This window comes from Hibiscus syriacus, unplaced genomic scaffold, assembly GCF_006381635.1.
Source record: "Hibiscus syriacus cultivar Baekdansim isolate YM2019G1 unplaced genomic scaffold, ASM638163v2 tig00110319_pilon, whole genome shotgun sequence".
Taxonomy (NCBI): Eukaryota; Viridiplantae; Streptophyta; class Magnoliopsida; order Malvales; family Malvaceae; genus Hibiscus; species Hibiscus syriacus.
This window is the reverse complement of record NW_024062678.1, coordinates 1,971,833-1,988,718: the sequence shown is the minus strand read 5'-3', so window position 1 is coordinate 1,988,718 and position 16,886 is coordinate 1,971,833. Positions and strand designations below refer to the sequence as shown.

Here is a 16,886-nt window from a genome sequence, read left to right as displayed (position 1 = left end):
AATTAAACTTTGACAATTCCGACAACGTGGGAATTTGTCATTTTATTCACACCAGCATCAGAAACCGTGTTCTCGCCACTGGTTTGATTCTTCAAAACCGAGTCTACTCGGCCGCCTCCACAGCCTCTTCTTTCAAAATAAAAGTCAATCCCTTCAAAATTATTTCTGAAAGCCTCCAAAAAAATGTGTAGGTCTACGGATTATTACAACTTCCGGTGCTCCGATCAAAACCTATTAAAAATCAAAGCTTTTTTTATTCGGCTATCGGGTTTTGATTCTTGTACGGATCCATCATCCAATTCCCTCACTCTGCTCTTCCCAATAAGAATCAACGAATCGACACTTGAAGTTTCCGGAGCCACCATGCGGTCTGATTCCTCCGCGTTCTTGGTTCTCCATCGGATGGTTAATGTGAAGACGCGAAACAGAGAAGCAATATACGGGAGCCGGGAGCGGATTCGAGCCGGTAATGGGGTCGGGTTCGAGGTTTATTCGGGAGAGGAGAAAGTGTTGAAAGGGATTTTCAGAAGAGAGGAACAGAAATGGAAGATGGAGTGCAAGTGCGCGCTAAAGAAAAGGGATGGAAAAACGGTTGGAGGTGAAGGGGCGGTGGCGGATGTATGCGTGGCGGTGGATGGAGACATGGAGATGGAAGAGAGGGTTGAGATGGTTGCGAGGAAGAATAGGAGGGTTGGTTTTGATAAGCTGGAGGATATTCCAGAGGAGCGTGAATCCAACAGCGGGTGTTGTTGCAATTGTGCGGAAACGTACGGTGGGGGTATGGAAGGAGATTGTGGTGGGGCGGAGGAGATGTGTACTGGCACGGCGGAGGAAGTGAGCTGGGCCTTCGATGTGGGCATTTGGGTTGTGTTTTTGGGTGCTGGGTACTTATTTTCCAAAGCAGCTGCCAAAACTTTGAGGCGCATGAGAACGCTATGACACTTCCATGGAAGGGTAGGCATCCAACATCTCGGGTTCAATCTTTGTAACTTCTTACTCAATTTTGGAACTGAAATTTCAACTCACGTTAGCTAGGTTCAAAACTATTTTAAAGATAAACTATATGATTGATCATTCGTTTGAATTTTATATATCTTTTAGTATTAAATTTAAAAAATATAATATTTAATCACTCTCATTTTTATTTAATTAAGATAATATCCTAATCTCAAAACGACAACTTTATCAATTCAACAGGAAAGATACACCCACGTATCATCAATGGACACCTTTGATACACTTATCTCACTAGAACACTATCACCAAAGGCACTTTTCACAACTACACTCAAATCCCTAGGCTCAATCAAAATCCTTAAACGATCCACCACCAAATCACACAAAAAAAGTTGGAATGTGATGGACCCGAATTAATCAAAGAATACAGTGGAAATAATTATAACATAATAGTACTTGTGATCACATCAGTCAAGCCACATCCTGAGGCTCGCACAATGTATATACTCGTTGATTCACTGAACTCAATTGGAGTAGATCTCGAATTAACCATCAATCTCTACTCAGAATGTCTACCTTCGAAACTACATGCACCTCTACCACCACAACTACAATCTTAATTAGGAGCAAAGAATGAATCCTAAACTTGAGGAGACTCCACTCTTCAAGGATAATCTCACATATGAAATTCTATAGACCCACATCGAAAACAAGCATCTGCCTTCGATACTCTCCAAAGTGTTTACGATCACAATGTTGCAAAATATTGAAAAATAGTGTTGTAGTATTATAATCTAAAATTTCATTTCAATAATAAAGTTAAAAAAAATGTGAATTAAAATAGAACCTATAATCAGATGTAACTGAATAAATAGAAGAAGAGTTTTGTTGAGGCCTGAACAAACAGTTTCCTTAAGACAGATTCGTCATCTCCTCGGTGCTTTGAGTAACGTTGGACGTCGGTCTCCTAGGATACAACAACAAACATTCACAACAGTAAGCACAACCGTAGTGAACAATCAAACACAATCTTTGTCTTTATCTATCATTGGAAAATGACTTTGGAAGAATCGAAGAATTGAAAGGAAAGTATTTGAAAGAAAGTAGTAAAATGTTGTGTGTTGAAATGTGTCACAACTTAGCCTTTATATAGGAAGAGGAATTTGTATTGAAAGGTTAAGACCTTTAAATGAAATGAGTTAACCATTTGATTAAAAATTATAACCTTTTGATCAAAAGGTTAACATGAAAAGACATGAATTTTGGGGTGAAATGAAATAACTATTTTTCATGAAAAGACTTAATTTATTTTTCATGAATAGTCATGATCAATTCATTCATATTTTTTCCAACAATACCCTACATGAATGAATTTGATTGTTTAAAACATTAACTCGATGTGGTGATAGATTCTACGTTCAATATTTGCATAGGATAGGTAAGCGTCCCCCTTTCAACCTTCCCTTGTGAAAATATGTTTACCTTACCATCTGTCCAGTAGACATGATGTCCTTAAACTGTCTTGCCGTTTGCGTAAGCGATGACATACCTCACACAAATATCTTACTGACAAGAGTTTGGTTCTCATGGTTATGTCCATATAGCCGTGGATATCTTATGGTTCTCTAAGAGCTTAGAGAACTATACCCCAATAGTCTCTTTGAAGCGGTTCCACTTCACTCTCACATAGGTGACTTATGTTGTTTGGTTCAACGAAATACATATTGGTCATTAAAAGCATTGCTTAATTTTATCCACATTTTAGCCACGGTTTTCATCATAGGAATAGGTTTGGGGATGAAAACCCCCCACAATGACCTCACCAGGTCTATGCAAGTAGGTTGTCCCATTGAACCTAGATCTTGGGATCTCCAGTCAACTAGGTTGGGTTTTCCTTCATATAGAGCCTTAACAATTCATGTGCTTTAGTCCCATTCCTCTTGATGTTTTATCAACTTGATCTCGATTCAACCCTTTGGTTAGCAGATCTTTTTATCTTACAAAATCAATAGAAATAACTCCAGTTAATATCAGTTGTCTAATGGTATTGTGTCGACGTCGTATGTGTCTCGACTTACCATTATACATTACATTTTGTGCTCTACCAATTGATGCTTGGTTATCATAATATATACATATTTTGGGTACAGACTTTGGCCATTCAGGAATATCATCCAAAAAATTTCGTAACCATTATGCCTCTTCTCAAGTTTTGTCCAAGGCTACAAACTCAGATTCCATCGTGGATCTGGTTATAATTGTTTGTCTTGAGGATTTCCATGACACAACTCCTCTTCCGAAAGTGAAAATATAACCACTTATGCCTTTGGTATCTTGAATATCAGATATCCAACTAGCATAAGAGAATCCTTCTAACACAGCAGGATCTCTAGAATAATGCAATCCATAGTTTTGAGTATATTTGAGATATCTCAATACCCTTATAATTGTTTTCCAGTGTTTCTCCCCTGGATTGCTTGTAAATCTGCTTAAACTGCTTACAGTGAAAGCAATATCAGTTCTAGTACAACTCATAAGGTACATTAGACTGCCTATGATTCTTGTATATTCCACTTGATTAACACTCTCACCTTTATTTTTAGATAGATGTTGACTTGTATCTATCGGAGTTTTGGTTACACCATAATCATCCTTGCCAAATTTTTCAAGAATCTTGTCTACATAGTGTGACTGAGTCAATATGAGACCTTCAAATGACCTTTTGATTTATATGACCTTTTGATTTGGATGCCCAAAATCATGTCAGCAAGTCCCATATCTTTCATGTCAAATTTTAAATTTAACATATTTTTGGTACGTTTTATCATTCCAATGATAAGTATATCGTCAACATATAAGCATAGGATTACATATCCATCAACAGTGATTTTTGACATACACACATTTGTCACACTCATTTATTTTAAATCCATTTGATATCATAACACTATCAAACTTTTCATGTCATTGGTTTGGTGCTTGCTTAAGTCCATATAATGACTTTACCAACTTACATACTTTCTTTTCTTGTCTTGGAGCTACATAACCCTCAGGTTGTTCCATGTAAATTTCCTCATCAAGGTCTCTATTAAGAAAAGCGGTCTTAACATTCATTTGATGTACTTCTAAATTTCGTAAAGGGGCAATTGCAAGTATCATTCTTATAGAAGTTATTCTTGATACGGGTGAATATGTATCAAAGTAATCAAGACCTTCCTTTTGTCGGTACCCTTTAATAACCAATCTGGCCTTATACTTATCAATCGTTCCATCTGTTTTCATTTTTTGTTTGAAAATCCATTTAGAATTTAATGGTTTAATTCCATGAGGAAGATCCACTAATTCCCACGTATGATTTTGCATGATGGAATCAATTTCACTTTTGATGGCATCTTTCCAAAAATTACTTTCAGATGAATGTATAGTTTCGCTAAGTTACAGGTTCAGTCTCTAGCATATAGGTTAGAAAATCCGATCTAAAGGATTTTTCTACCCGTGCCATTTTTACTTATTCTTGGCTCTATCTCGACTTCAACCTCTTGTTGTAAGTCTTGACTATTTTCATTAATAGTTTCTAAAGTTCGTTTCCTTGAACTTGAGCCAACTTCTCTAATTTTACAAGGAAATATATTTTCAAAGAATTAGACATTTTTAGATTTTAATATCGTATTCTTGTGAATTTCTGGATTCTTTGATTCATGCACAAGAAATCGATATGCATTACTGTGGTGAGCATAGCCAATGAAAATACAGTCCACTGTTTTAGGACCTATTTTCATTTGCTTTGATAAAGGAGCCATTACCTTTGCAAGACACCCCCACACTTTCAAGTAATTGTAGGAAGGTTTCTTGCCTATCCACAACTCATATGGTGTCTTGTCTTTTTCTTGCGGGGCACCTTATTATTTAAAAGGTAATTTGCTGATAAGACAGTTTCCCTCCACATGTTCTATGACAACCCAGAACTTCCTAGCATAGCATTCATCATTTCTATAACATCCTCAATACCGAGTTAGTGACTAAATTATAAGATTTCAAAATTTGAAGATTTAATTAGAATAATTGAATGGTTTAAAGACTTATATGAGAAATGTGGTGCAGGATTAAATTTGAAAAGAATGAGGAATGAAAGGATAGTATGGTCAATTGCAAAGAAAAAATATTTAATAATGGTATATATAGATACACGTGGAAGGAAAGAAACAAAGTTTAGAGGTTTCCAGAGTTCTCTTCCTTTCTCTTCTTCTTCACGTGTGAAGTCAAGCAAACATGAGTTTTCTATTTAGATAATTTCTAGTTAAATTAAGGTTGGGTTATGATCATTAGAGTATAACTAAGCTTAAGGAAAGCTTAAGTTATCTTAAAATCAAAAGATAAAGGAGTTAGGGAAGATTAAAGGTTTGGAGTTATTGAGTAAAATCTTGAAATAGAGTTTATAATAAGAATTGAAAGTTGAATTTGACTTGCCATCAATAAGAATAAGAGATTTGTGAAGTTAGAAATGATTAATAACAAAGTTGAAAGTTTGGTAAGATTCTTAAAATTTAAGAATCATGATGAGATATGGAAGATAAAGAGGGTTTATATGGATATAAGTTGGTTTAAGTAATGGTAGTTCAGTTTAATGACATGATAGAGGCTTAAAATAGAAGAATTGAGTGAAGAGTTGATGGGTTTTGAGCTTAAAATGACATTTCTGGGCTATGTACATCGATGCACATTCAATGTGTACCGATGCATCAAGGGTATTTCCAGAAATAGTTTAGTCTGTATTGATGCACAGGAAGTGCATCGATGCACCCATTAAAAATGGAAACATCGAATGACATAGTGCATCGATGCATAAGGAGTGCATCGATGCACCCGCTTAAAATACAAACATCGAATGAGATTTATGCACCGATACATAGACAATGCATCGATGCACCCGACAAGGGATGCATCGATACATGGTGTAGTGCATCGATGCATACCTTCATTAAAAGTTGAAAATAGCTTTCTTTTTAGCCTAAGAAGTGATAGTTTTAAAATATATTGATTAGTATATTGATTAGTATCAATGTATTACTATGTAGATATCGAACATAAACAAGTTCCGGAATGAGTATCAAGTTAAGATTCGATCGAAAGAGAGGAAATCATAAAAGTGGATTGGAACTTAGTGAGGCCAATGTGAGTGCATATGCATAGCATGATTATAGTAGTATATTCAGTTCTAGACTTGTGATAAGTCTAGATTTAATATTTTGATATATGATTCATTTCATATTATGTGACATGAATATGCATGAAAAGTTATATAAACTATGTGATAAAGGTATGGAAATGATGTGTCTATGAGATATAATATGTGATTTTTATGTGTGTGAATATGTTTGATATGATTACATGATCATAATATGTAAACCATGAGATAAGTGATATGTGACTATATGAAATTATGAGACAAGTGATTAAGTGTTTAAGAGATATAAGCAATGAGATAGGTGATATGTGAAACAAATGAGAAATGATATAAGTTATATGAAATGATCTAGGTGATTACTTGTAATATGGAATATATGCTTACACATATATGTGGTATGTGACAGAAGAGAAAGAACAAGTGATATGAAATGTTACAAATAATAATGTCCATGTTATGTGGTATGAGAGTTAGGGGTATAGTTGGCATGCCAAGAGTCGAGGGTTTACCTATGTCTTTCGAGACATATGGACAATTTACCTAGGTTCTTTGGGACCTATAGACAGTTACCGAGGTTCTTTATGACCTCTGGATAGTTACTGGGGTCTTTGTGACCTCCGGATAGGTCATTCGGGACATTTATACGAGCTGTGCTGACAGTGATGCACAACCTCGATGTACTCACATACTTTAAGTTCTCAAAAATATACATGGGCTAATAAAGAAATAATATAAATATATTGTACGTGATATGTGTAGGAGTGATATGTGTAGGAGTGATATGTTATGAAAAATGGATTATAAAGATTATGGGATGCTATGTGTGATTCTTGGTGATATGAATTGTATTATATGATTGATATGATATGTATATGATTTGAAGGAGTCATATGTTGATAAAAAGATTAGGTAAGAATGTGATTAAAGGATAAATGATAATACGGATTATAGAATAAGATTAACGATGGAAATGATGAATAATGGGTATATGTGTACAGTTGATTATATGTGAAATTATATTGTTGTGTATGATAGCATGAGATGATATGTACATGCATGTTTGAGTAGTTAGAGTTACTTTTATACGTTAATGCCTCACTAATTCATAGACTTAGCGTGTGATTGTTTCACACGTAGGTTACAGAAGTGAGAAGAGTAAAGAGTAATGTGGAGCAAAACATGTCAGTTTCCTTACCAAAGGTCAGATCAGAAGAAAGATGAATAATATGTATTTTAATATATGAATTTCTAGTTGGCATGTATTCAAAAGAATATATTGTATAAGCTCTGAATGGTTCTGTAAATGTATGAATAAGTTATATGAATAAAAAATTTAAATTACTCGCTATTTTATACAAGTAAATGTTTTGAAAAGTCAATGTGACACCTCGGACTCAGATCCGGGTCGGATACGGGTTGGGGGTGTTACATTTAATAGTATCAGAGCTAAGGTTTAGCCGATTCTAGGCTTAAATCGAAGTAAAAAGTGTTTTAAAAAGGTGTACATGCCAACAAAGAATGAAAATTTTCTGATCTGATAGTGTAAGGAGTATGTTGTCTTGCCAATAGAATAAGATTTGTATGATATAGTAGAAATTGATTATAGAAATTGCCAAAGTGAATCGATAGCTGATAAATCTGATAGTGATAGCAATTCACCTGTCCTGGCCAGACAGGATGAAGAGCGGAAACCTCAGAAAATGTATTATAAGATTAAAGGTTGATTTCAGAAAGTTGAAATCATATATGAATAATGATAGAAAGTTTTTCACTATTTTGAATCGGAAAAGTAATAGGGAGTAGTTTTATTATTTCATGGATAAGATAGAATATGGTGAACAAGTGTCACCATAAGAGCGTTAAAAGATCAAATGATGCAGTGAGAATTGGTAGAAGAGCTCAAGAATAAGTGCATCAATGATAAGTGTATCAGATATATGGAGATAGAGTTTATGAGTTTGAAATAAAGGAATAAGGAAATAAAGAAATAAAAGGGATTGAGTTAAAGGATCAGATACGATAAAGGTTATATGGAAGTGTAGATGATAATTTTGATATAGAAGTGAGAAAAGGGTGTAAAGTGGGAATTATAAGTGGATATGAAAGTAAGGAAATGGTAGATAGTGTTATGAAAAGATTGTTTGATTTCGTAAAGTATACGTTCAATAACATTTGAAGAGATTTAAGGTTGTGTTCTGAGTTAAAGGATGATGGAATAAGAGATTGGTTATGGTTATAAGGTAATTAGAAATTGATTGGGTCTTTGGGGAAGTGAAAGCAAATCATTGATTATAAATTGTAAGGAGATAAAGTAGATAAATGAGCAAGAGAACATTAAAAGATATGTTCTTATCGGTATGTGTAATGAAAATTCGAGGACGAATTTTCTTAAAAGGAGGGGAGATTTGTAACATCCTCAATATCGGGTTAGTGACTGAATTGTAAGATTTCAAAATTTGGAGATTTAATTAGAATAATTAAATGGTTTAAAGGCTTATATGAGAAATGTAGTGTATGATTAAATTGAAAAGAATGAGGAATGAAAGGATAGTATGGTCAATTGCAAAGAAAAAAATATTTAATAATGGTATATATAGATACACGTAGAAGGAAGGAAACAAAGTTTAGAGGTTTCCAGAGTTCTCTTCCTTTCTCTTCTTCTTCACGTGTGAAGCCAAGCAAAGGTGAGTTTTCTATTTAGATAATTTCTAGTTAAATTAAGGATTCTTAAATTTAAGAATCATGATGAGATATGGAAGATAAAGAGGGTTTATATGGATTAAGTTGTTTAAGTAATGGTAGTTGAGTTTAATGACATGATAGAGGCTTAAAATAGAAGAATTGAGTGAAGAGTTGATGGGTTTCGAGCTTAAAATGACATTTCTGGGTTATGTGCATCGATGCACATTCAATGTGTACTGATGCATCAAGGGTGTTTCCAGAAATAGTTTAGTGTGTATCGATGCACCCATTAAAAATGGAAACATCGAATGCCATTAGTGCATCGATACACCCGCTTAAAATACAAACATCGAATGGGATTTATGCATCGATGCATAGACAGTGCATCGATGCACCCAACAAGGGATGCATCGATGCACCCAACAAGGGATACATCGATGCATACCTTCATTAAAAGTTGAAAATAGCTTTCTTTTTATCCTAAGAAGTGATAGTTTAAAATATATTGATTAGTATACTTATTAGTATCAATGTACTACTATGTAGATATCGAACACGAACAAGTTCTGGAACGAGTATCAAGTTAAGATTCAATCGAAAGAGAGGAAATCATAAAAGTTGATTGGAACTTAGTGAGGCCAAGGTGAGTGCATATGCATAGCAGGATTATAGTAGTATATTCAGTTCTAGACTTGTGATAAGATTCTGATATATGATTCATTTCATATTATGTGACATGAATATGCAGGAAAAGTTATATGAACTATGTGATAAAGGTATGGAAATGATGTGTCTATGAGATATAATAGGTGATTCTTATGTGTGTGAATATGTTTGATATGATTACATGATCATAATATGTAAACCATGTGATAAGTGATATGTGACCATATGAAATTATGAGACAAGTGATTAAGTGCTTAAGAGATATAAGCAATGAGATAGGTGATATGTGAAACAAATGAGAAATGATATAAGCTATATGAAATGATCTAGGTGATTACTTGTAATATGAAATGTTATAATGATAATGCTCATGTTATATGATATGAGAGCTAGGGGTATAGTTGGCATGCCAAGAGTTGAGGGTTTATCTATGTCTTTCGAGACATATGGACAATTTACCTAGGTTCTTTGGGACCTATGGACAGTTGACGAGGTTCTTTATGACCTCTGGATAGTTGTCGGGCTCTTTGTGACCTCTGGATAAGTCCTTCGGGACATTTATACGAGTTATGCTGACAGCGTAGTGATGCACAACCTCGATGTACTCACATACCTTAAGTTCTCAAAAGTATACATGGGCTAATAAAGCAATAATATAAATATATTGTGCGTGACATGTGTAGGAGTGATATGTTATGAAAAATGGATTATAAAGATTATGTGATGTTATGTGTGATTCTTGGTGATATGAATTGTATTATATGATTGATATGATGATGTGTATATGATTTGAAGGAGTCATATGTTGATAAAAAGATTAGGTATAAGAAGGTATGATTAAAGGATATAAATGATAATAATACGGATTATAGAATAAGATTAACGATGGAAATGATGAATAATGGGTATATGTGTACAGTTGATTATATGTGAAATTATATTGTTGTGTATGATAGCATGAGATGATATGTACATGCATGTTTGAGTAGTTAGAGTTACTTTTATACGTTAATGTCTCACTAAGTCATTGACTTAGCGTGTGATTGTTTCACACGTAGGTTACATAAGTGAGAAGAGTAAAGAGTAATGTGGAGCAAGACAGGTTAGTTTCCTTACCAAAGGTCAGATCAGAAGAAATGTGAATAATATGTATTTTAAAATATGAAGTTCTAGTTGGCATGTATTCAAAAGAATATATTGTATAAGCTCTGAATGGTTCTGTAAATGTATGAATAAGTTATATGTATAAAAATTTTAAATTACTCACTATTTTATACAAGTAAATGTTTTGAAAAGTCAATGTGACACCTCGGACTCGGATACGGGTTGGGGTGTTGCAATTTCCTTTAATGTTTGATTTTTCCGCTCTGCTACTCTATTCGATTGAGGAGAGTATAGTGGTGTTACTTTATGAATAATACCATGTTGTGCACAATATTGACCAAATGGTTCAACATATTCACCACCACGATCACTTCTCACCCTCTTAATCCTTTTGTTAAGTTGGGTTTCAACTTTCAGCTTATAGAGAATAAATTTTTCTATAGCTTCATCTTTGTTTTTAAGCAAATATACATAACAATATTTTGTGCTATCATCAATGAAGGTAATAAAATATTTATTCCCTCTTCTAGTTTGAACAAATTTTAAGTCACAAACATCACTGTGTATTGGATCAAGAGGTTATGTATTTCTTTTAACGAGTTTAAATGAAGACCTTGTTAGTTTAGATTCAACATATGTTTCACATATTTTATTATAATTAATGTGAAATGGGGGAATGTGTTCTAAGTTAATTAATCTACGTAAAGTTTCATAATTAACATGTCTGAGTCTACCATGCCATAAATTTAATGACTCAATCATATAAACAGAAGAAGAAGAATCATTCTTATTTATATTTTTAGCTTTTACAGAGATAGGATTGAGTTTCCACATATTGTTCAATACATATCCCCTTCCTACAAATATTCCACTTTTTGATAAAACTAACTTCTGGGATTCAAACACCATCCTAAAGCCATGTATACTTAGGAGAGTCCCAGAGACAAGGTTCTTTCGTATGTCAGGTACATACAATACATTTTGAAGTTTCAACTCTTTTCCAGAAGTCATCTTTAAAATTACAGTGCATTTCCCCTTGATCTTGGAAGTTGCAGCATTGCCCATATAGAGCTTTTCTCCTTTTTCACAAGAAACCAACTCTGCAAAGTAGTCCTTGTAACAATAAATATGGCGTGTAGAACCAGTATCAAGCCACCATTTTCTTGGATTTGAATCAACCAAGTTAACTTCAGAGACCACAACAATAGGTCAAGTTCAGATACTTCCTTGGAAATTTTTGTCACAACATTAGCTTCTTTTGTTCTGGACCTTTTTGGAAGCCTACATTCGGATGACATATGTCCCGTCTTATTGCAATTATAGCATTTCCCTTGGAATTTTTGCTTCTTAGAAACAACGCCTTTTGGTCCTAGTTTAGACTCAATTTGAGCTTGCTTTCTTTTCTTGAAGTCCTTTTTGACTTCCACCACATTTGCCTTGGCAATGTTATGATTAGCTATTTTGATTAACCTTTTAGCTACACATCGATTGTCTTCTTCAATCCGAAGTCTCACAATCAGATCTTTCATTGTCATTTCTTTTCTCTTATGCTTAAGATAATTCTTAAAGTCATTCCAAGCAGACGTAAGTTTTTCAATAATTGCCGCCACCTGAAAGGATTCACTTATAATCATCCCTTCTGCGAGAATACCATAAATGATAAGTTGGAATTCTTGCACCTGATTCACAACAGTTTTAGAATAAACCATTACAAAGTTTAAGAATTTGGCAACTAAGAATTTCTTGGCACCAACATATTCAGTTTTGTATTTATGGTCCAATGATTCCCATAGTTCCTTAGCCGTTTTCTTTACGCTGTATATTTCATAAAGTGCATCAGATAAACCATTCAAGATATAGTTACGTCATAGGAAATCAGAGTGCTTTCATGCTTCGGTAATGTTGAATGCGATTGCAACATCCACTTCATCCTCTCTAATAGTAGGAGGATCATCCTTCAAAACTTTGTCCAGATTCAATGTCATTAAATAAAACAAAATTTTCTGTTGCCATGTTTTGAAATTCTCTCCATTGAATTTCGCAGGCTTTTCATTATGACTCATAGTTATAGGTAACGTTTGGCTCGCAGCCTAAGTCTGTGTAGCGATAATCACATTAGATTGTGAATTGGATGAAGCATCAGACATTTTTCTGTAATCGGAATAAAAACTGAAATAATAAATATAATATGAAACGAAATATATATTAGCCTAAATATATTACCACGATAATCTGTTTGAGTTTAGATTGAACTACAACACAATGAATATGTCTTAAGATTGTTGCAAAATATTGAAAAATAGTGTTATAGTATTATAATCTAAAATTTCGTTTCAATAATAAAGTTAAAAAATGTGAAATTAAAATAAAACCTGTAATCGGATGGAATTGAATAAATAGAAGAAGAGTTTTGTTGAGGCCTGAACAAACAGTTTCCTTAAGACAAATTCGTCCTCTCCTCGGTGCTTTGAGTAACGTTGGACGTCAGTCTTCCAGGATACGACAATAAACGTTCACAACAGTAAGCACAACCGAAGTGAACAATCGAACACAATCTTTTTCTTTATCTATCACCGAAAAATGACTTTGAAAGAATCGGAGAATTGAAAGGAAAGTATTTGAAAGAAAATAGTAAAAAGTTGTGTGTTGAAATGTGTCACAACTTAACCTTTATATAGCGAGAGAAATTTGTATTGAAAGGTTAAGACTTTTAAATGAAATGACTTAACCATTTGATTAAAAAATACAACCTTTTGATCAAAAGGTTAATATGAAAATACATGAATTTTGGGGTGAAATGAAATAACTATTTTTCATAAAAAGACTTAATTTATTTTTCATGAATAGTTATAATCAATCCATTCATATTTGTTTCCAACACACAATACTCATATAGTGGCACAATTGATGATCTCGTAGAACTACTCAAAGAAATTATCAATCCGCTTGACTAGTGAGACAAAATCATGGCCTCTCTTAATAGAATAACACAAATGAAAAGATTAGTCTATGGACCTCTTGGGTGAACTCACATGTGTTAACACAAAATCTAGAGTGTTATAGTGGGTATAAGAACAAAACTCTAAATGGGAGGAATGTATAAAAGTTATACATGAATCGGATTGGAAACAACAACGAGAGTGTCAACGATAGTGATGGTTCTCGAAGTGAGCCATTAGGGCGACGACATCGAGACAAATGATTATGATAGTGATTGGATTTGATTTTTGATAGAAAATAGAGTTTTTGTTTTAGGTTTTTTTTTTTTTGGATGAAAATGGAAAGAAAAGGGGGAAATAAAGGATAAGGAAAATGATGACTTGTCTGGGTCATTCAACTTGACTCAGGTCTGATCCAATTACTCTTAGCTCGACCCATATGCTGATTCGAAATTTGAAAGACTAATGCAGGAAAAGAGAGTAGAATTCATCGTCAACTATTTTAGGCCTCTTATTGGTATTTTTTATAACTTTTATTGGTATTTAGACCCAGGTTTAAGGTCGTTTGGAAAAAATTGTCTTTTTATTTATTTATATATTTATTTATTATACATTATCTTTATGTATTATAATTATTATTACTAACATTTTTTTATGTTTCATTAGTTTTTCAAAGATAAGATAACATATATTTTAAAATTACATTTTAATTTTGTAATGTCGTAAATCCTTTATTCTTTTTTACGCATAATTGATTCTCAAATATAATTTAAACTAAGTATTTAAATTCATACCCCTCAAATTAATTCTTTTATATAAAAAATTACAGATGTTATATAATCTAAAATAATTGACGGCAAGTCTAAATTTTAAAATACACATACATTTATCAAGTAAAATATTTTTAAACTATTTTAACATAAATAATTCTATATTATCAAATACTTCCATTCTCGTATTGTCTTGGTCCAACCCGATCCCATATTTGAAAAATGAAAAAAATAAAATTAATAATAATAGAAAAAAAACTAACAATCGGTTGGTTGGTGGTATGAGATACTAGATCTCTTAAACAAAGTTAATGATTTCAATCTTGATATTTGCGAATCGATCAAATTATATTGGAAGGATCACATTCGTCTCTGTAATACATGATGGCTTTGCATCTTCCATGTTGTTTGGAACAGTGGTTGGATCTTTAGCTGACAAAAGGTAAGTAAGATGTTATGTTCTTTGAAACTTGTTGACAAGAACAAGTTTTTCTCGTTGGCCACCCTTCTAGTTTGGACAAAGAGCTGCAGCTGGCCGATGAGACAAACTTGTTCACGTTGACAAATCTACCAACTCTCTGTGCTTATTGCTTCATGAATTTAGGGGTCGAAAGAGGGCTTGTGTCACTTACTGCATGACTTACATATAGAGCTGCATTACTGAACATTCTCCTCAGTACAAGGTTTTAATACTAGGACGCGTGTTGGGTGGCATTGCAACTTCCCTTCTTTTCTCAACTTTCGAATCTTGGCTTGTTGCAGAACACAACAAGGTGTGTCATTGCTTCGACCTGCCATCTTTTTACCTATATGATCAAATTCTGAATCTTATTTCGAGTTCGGATTCGACAGAGGGGCTTTGATCAACAGTGGCTTTCTATAACATTCACAAAGGCAATATTTCTTGGAAATGGGTTGATGGCAATTTTATCTGGGTTGTTTTGTAATGTACTGGTGGATAGTTTGCAGCTAGGCCCGGTTGCTCCATTTGATGCTGCATATTGCTTACTTGCAATTGGCATGATAATTATATTGTCGACATGGACCGAAAATTATGGTGACCCTTCGGAAAGCAAGGACTTGGTTACTCAGTTCAAGGGCGCCGCTGCTGCCATTGCTTCTGGTGAATCCAGATTCTTTTATGCTATGACTTGGCTTAACTTGATCTGTTATTAAGGTTTTTGTTGGGTATTTGTTTCTGCTTTTTGTTCATCTTTTGTGTCTATAATAAAATCCATGTTTCATCAGATGAGAAAATTACTTTGTTGGGTGCCATACAATCCCTGTTTGAAGGTTCGATGTACACCTTTGTGTTCCTATGGACCCTGCTTTGAGCCCGAACGATGAGGACATTCTGCACGGTTTTATATTCGCGACATTCATGTTGTCTTCGATCCTCGGAAGTTTGGTTGCCATACGACTGCTGGCTCACCAGAGTCAAAGGCCCGAGAGCTATATGCAGACTGTATTCATGATCTCTTCAGTATCCCTACTGCTTCCTGTTGTCACAAATGTACATATTTTTACACGTTTCATTGTTTCCATTCTATTTCCATATTGTCTCCGTTCTCTCAACAGTCGTATGTCTCCAACAGTTGTCGGTAGCACCGTCGAACGAGAAAGGTGGGAGCATCTCGTATTCCGGGTGTATCCAACTCATCGGTTTTTGCATATTCGAAGCCTGCGTGGGGATATTCTGGCCATCTATCATGAAAATGAGGTCTCAATACATTCCAGAGAAAGCTAGAAGCACTATCATGAACTTCTTTCGCAACCCCCTCAACATCTTCGTCTGCATTGCATTATACAATGTAAGTCCATCATTCATCTTTTCTTTTAATTCAAGTTGCCTGTAGGTCACCAACTGGTTCATAGGTATTTAACACTGTTGCAAATGCAACTATTGCTTGTTTGAAAGGTAATGCACTTCCGATGACGTTCATGTTCGGCATGTGTTCGGTTTTCCTTTTCGTGGCATCGCTGTTGCAGAGGCAACTTAGTGTGATTGCAGAGATACACAAGTCAAGTAAGCTGTGCATATGCCTCTTCATTCTTCTTCTATATGCGTCACCTTAACTTTGGTTTGTAATAAATCTTACAACAGGATCACAAGAACGGATAAATAAGGTAGAGATGGATTCCGAGGCAGTTTCATTAAATGGTTAATTGATTTTAGAGGGAATAAACTTTTGTCGAGCTTGCAGCAAGAGGCAATTCTCTAGTTAAAAGAATGACAGAAACATAGTTTCTAGGTCATGTTTTTATTCAGGTAATATAACAATATATGGTTATACAGTTCAGAGTTTCCTCTTCAAGAGCACTTGACAGTTAAAATCAAATTCCATCTCAATACCAACATGTATACATATATAGTAATCTGTAATTTCCAACTCAACCGATTTATACATCTTCAAGATTTAAAGAGCAATAAACTCTACAGTGATTCATAGGAGTGCTAACTTTAACTCTTTGTTTTAAAAGGCGCAAGACACACTGAGGCGTAAATAGTCTCTGGAGCCTAGGTGCAAGGAGCAGAGTGAAGGCAAACGCCTTTCGTAAGCGAGACGTACCTTTTATACTAAAA

General features: G+C 34.2%; 1 protein-coding gene and 1 long non-coding RNA gene across 2 annotated transcripts; both read left to right on the top strand.

Annotated features, from left to right (window-relative positions):
• Window positions 1-363: 363 nt before the first annotated feature.
• Window positions 364-939, top strand: LOC120117200. Its single transcript, XM_039137500.1, has one exon. The coding sequence runs from the start codon at window positions 364-366 to the stop codon at window positions 937-939; it is 576 nt and encodes a 191-aa protein (XP_038993431.1).
• Window positions 940-14,680: 13,741 nt separating this feature from the next.
• Window positions 14,681-16,111, top strand: LOC120117436. Its single transcript, XR_005515629.1, has 5 exons — window positions 14,681-14,744; window positions 14,907-15,075; window positions 15,155-15,425; window positions 15,551-15,815; window positions 15,898-16,111. It is a non-coding gene; the product is annotated as an uncharacterized LOC120117436 (long non-coding RNA).
• Window positions 16,112-16,886: the final 775 nt, after the last annotated feature.

Excerpts from the sequence above, each read along its gene's own strand:
- LOC120117200 (XM_039137500.1), top strand. The coding sequence starts at position 364 with ATGCGGTCTGATTCCTCCGCGTTCTTGGTTCTCCATCGGATGGTTAAT.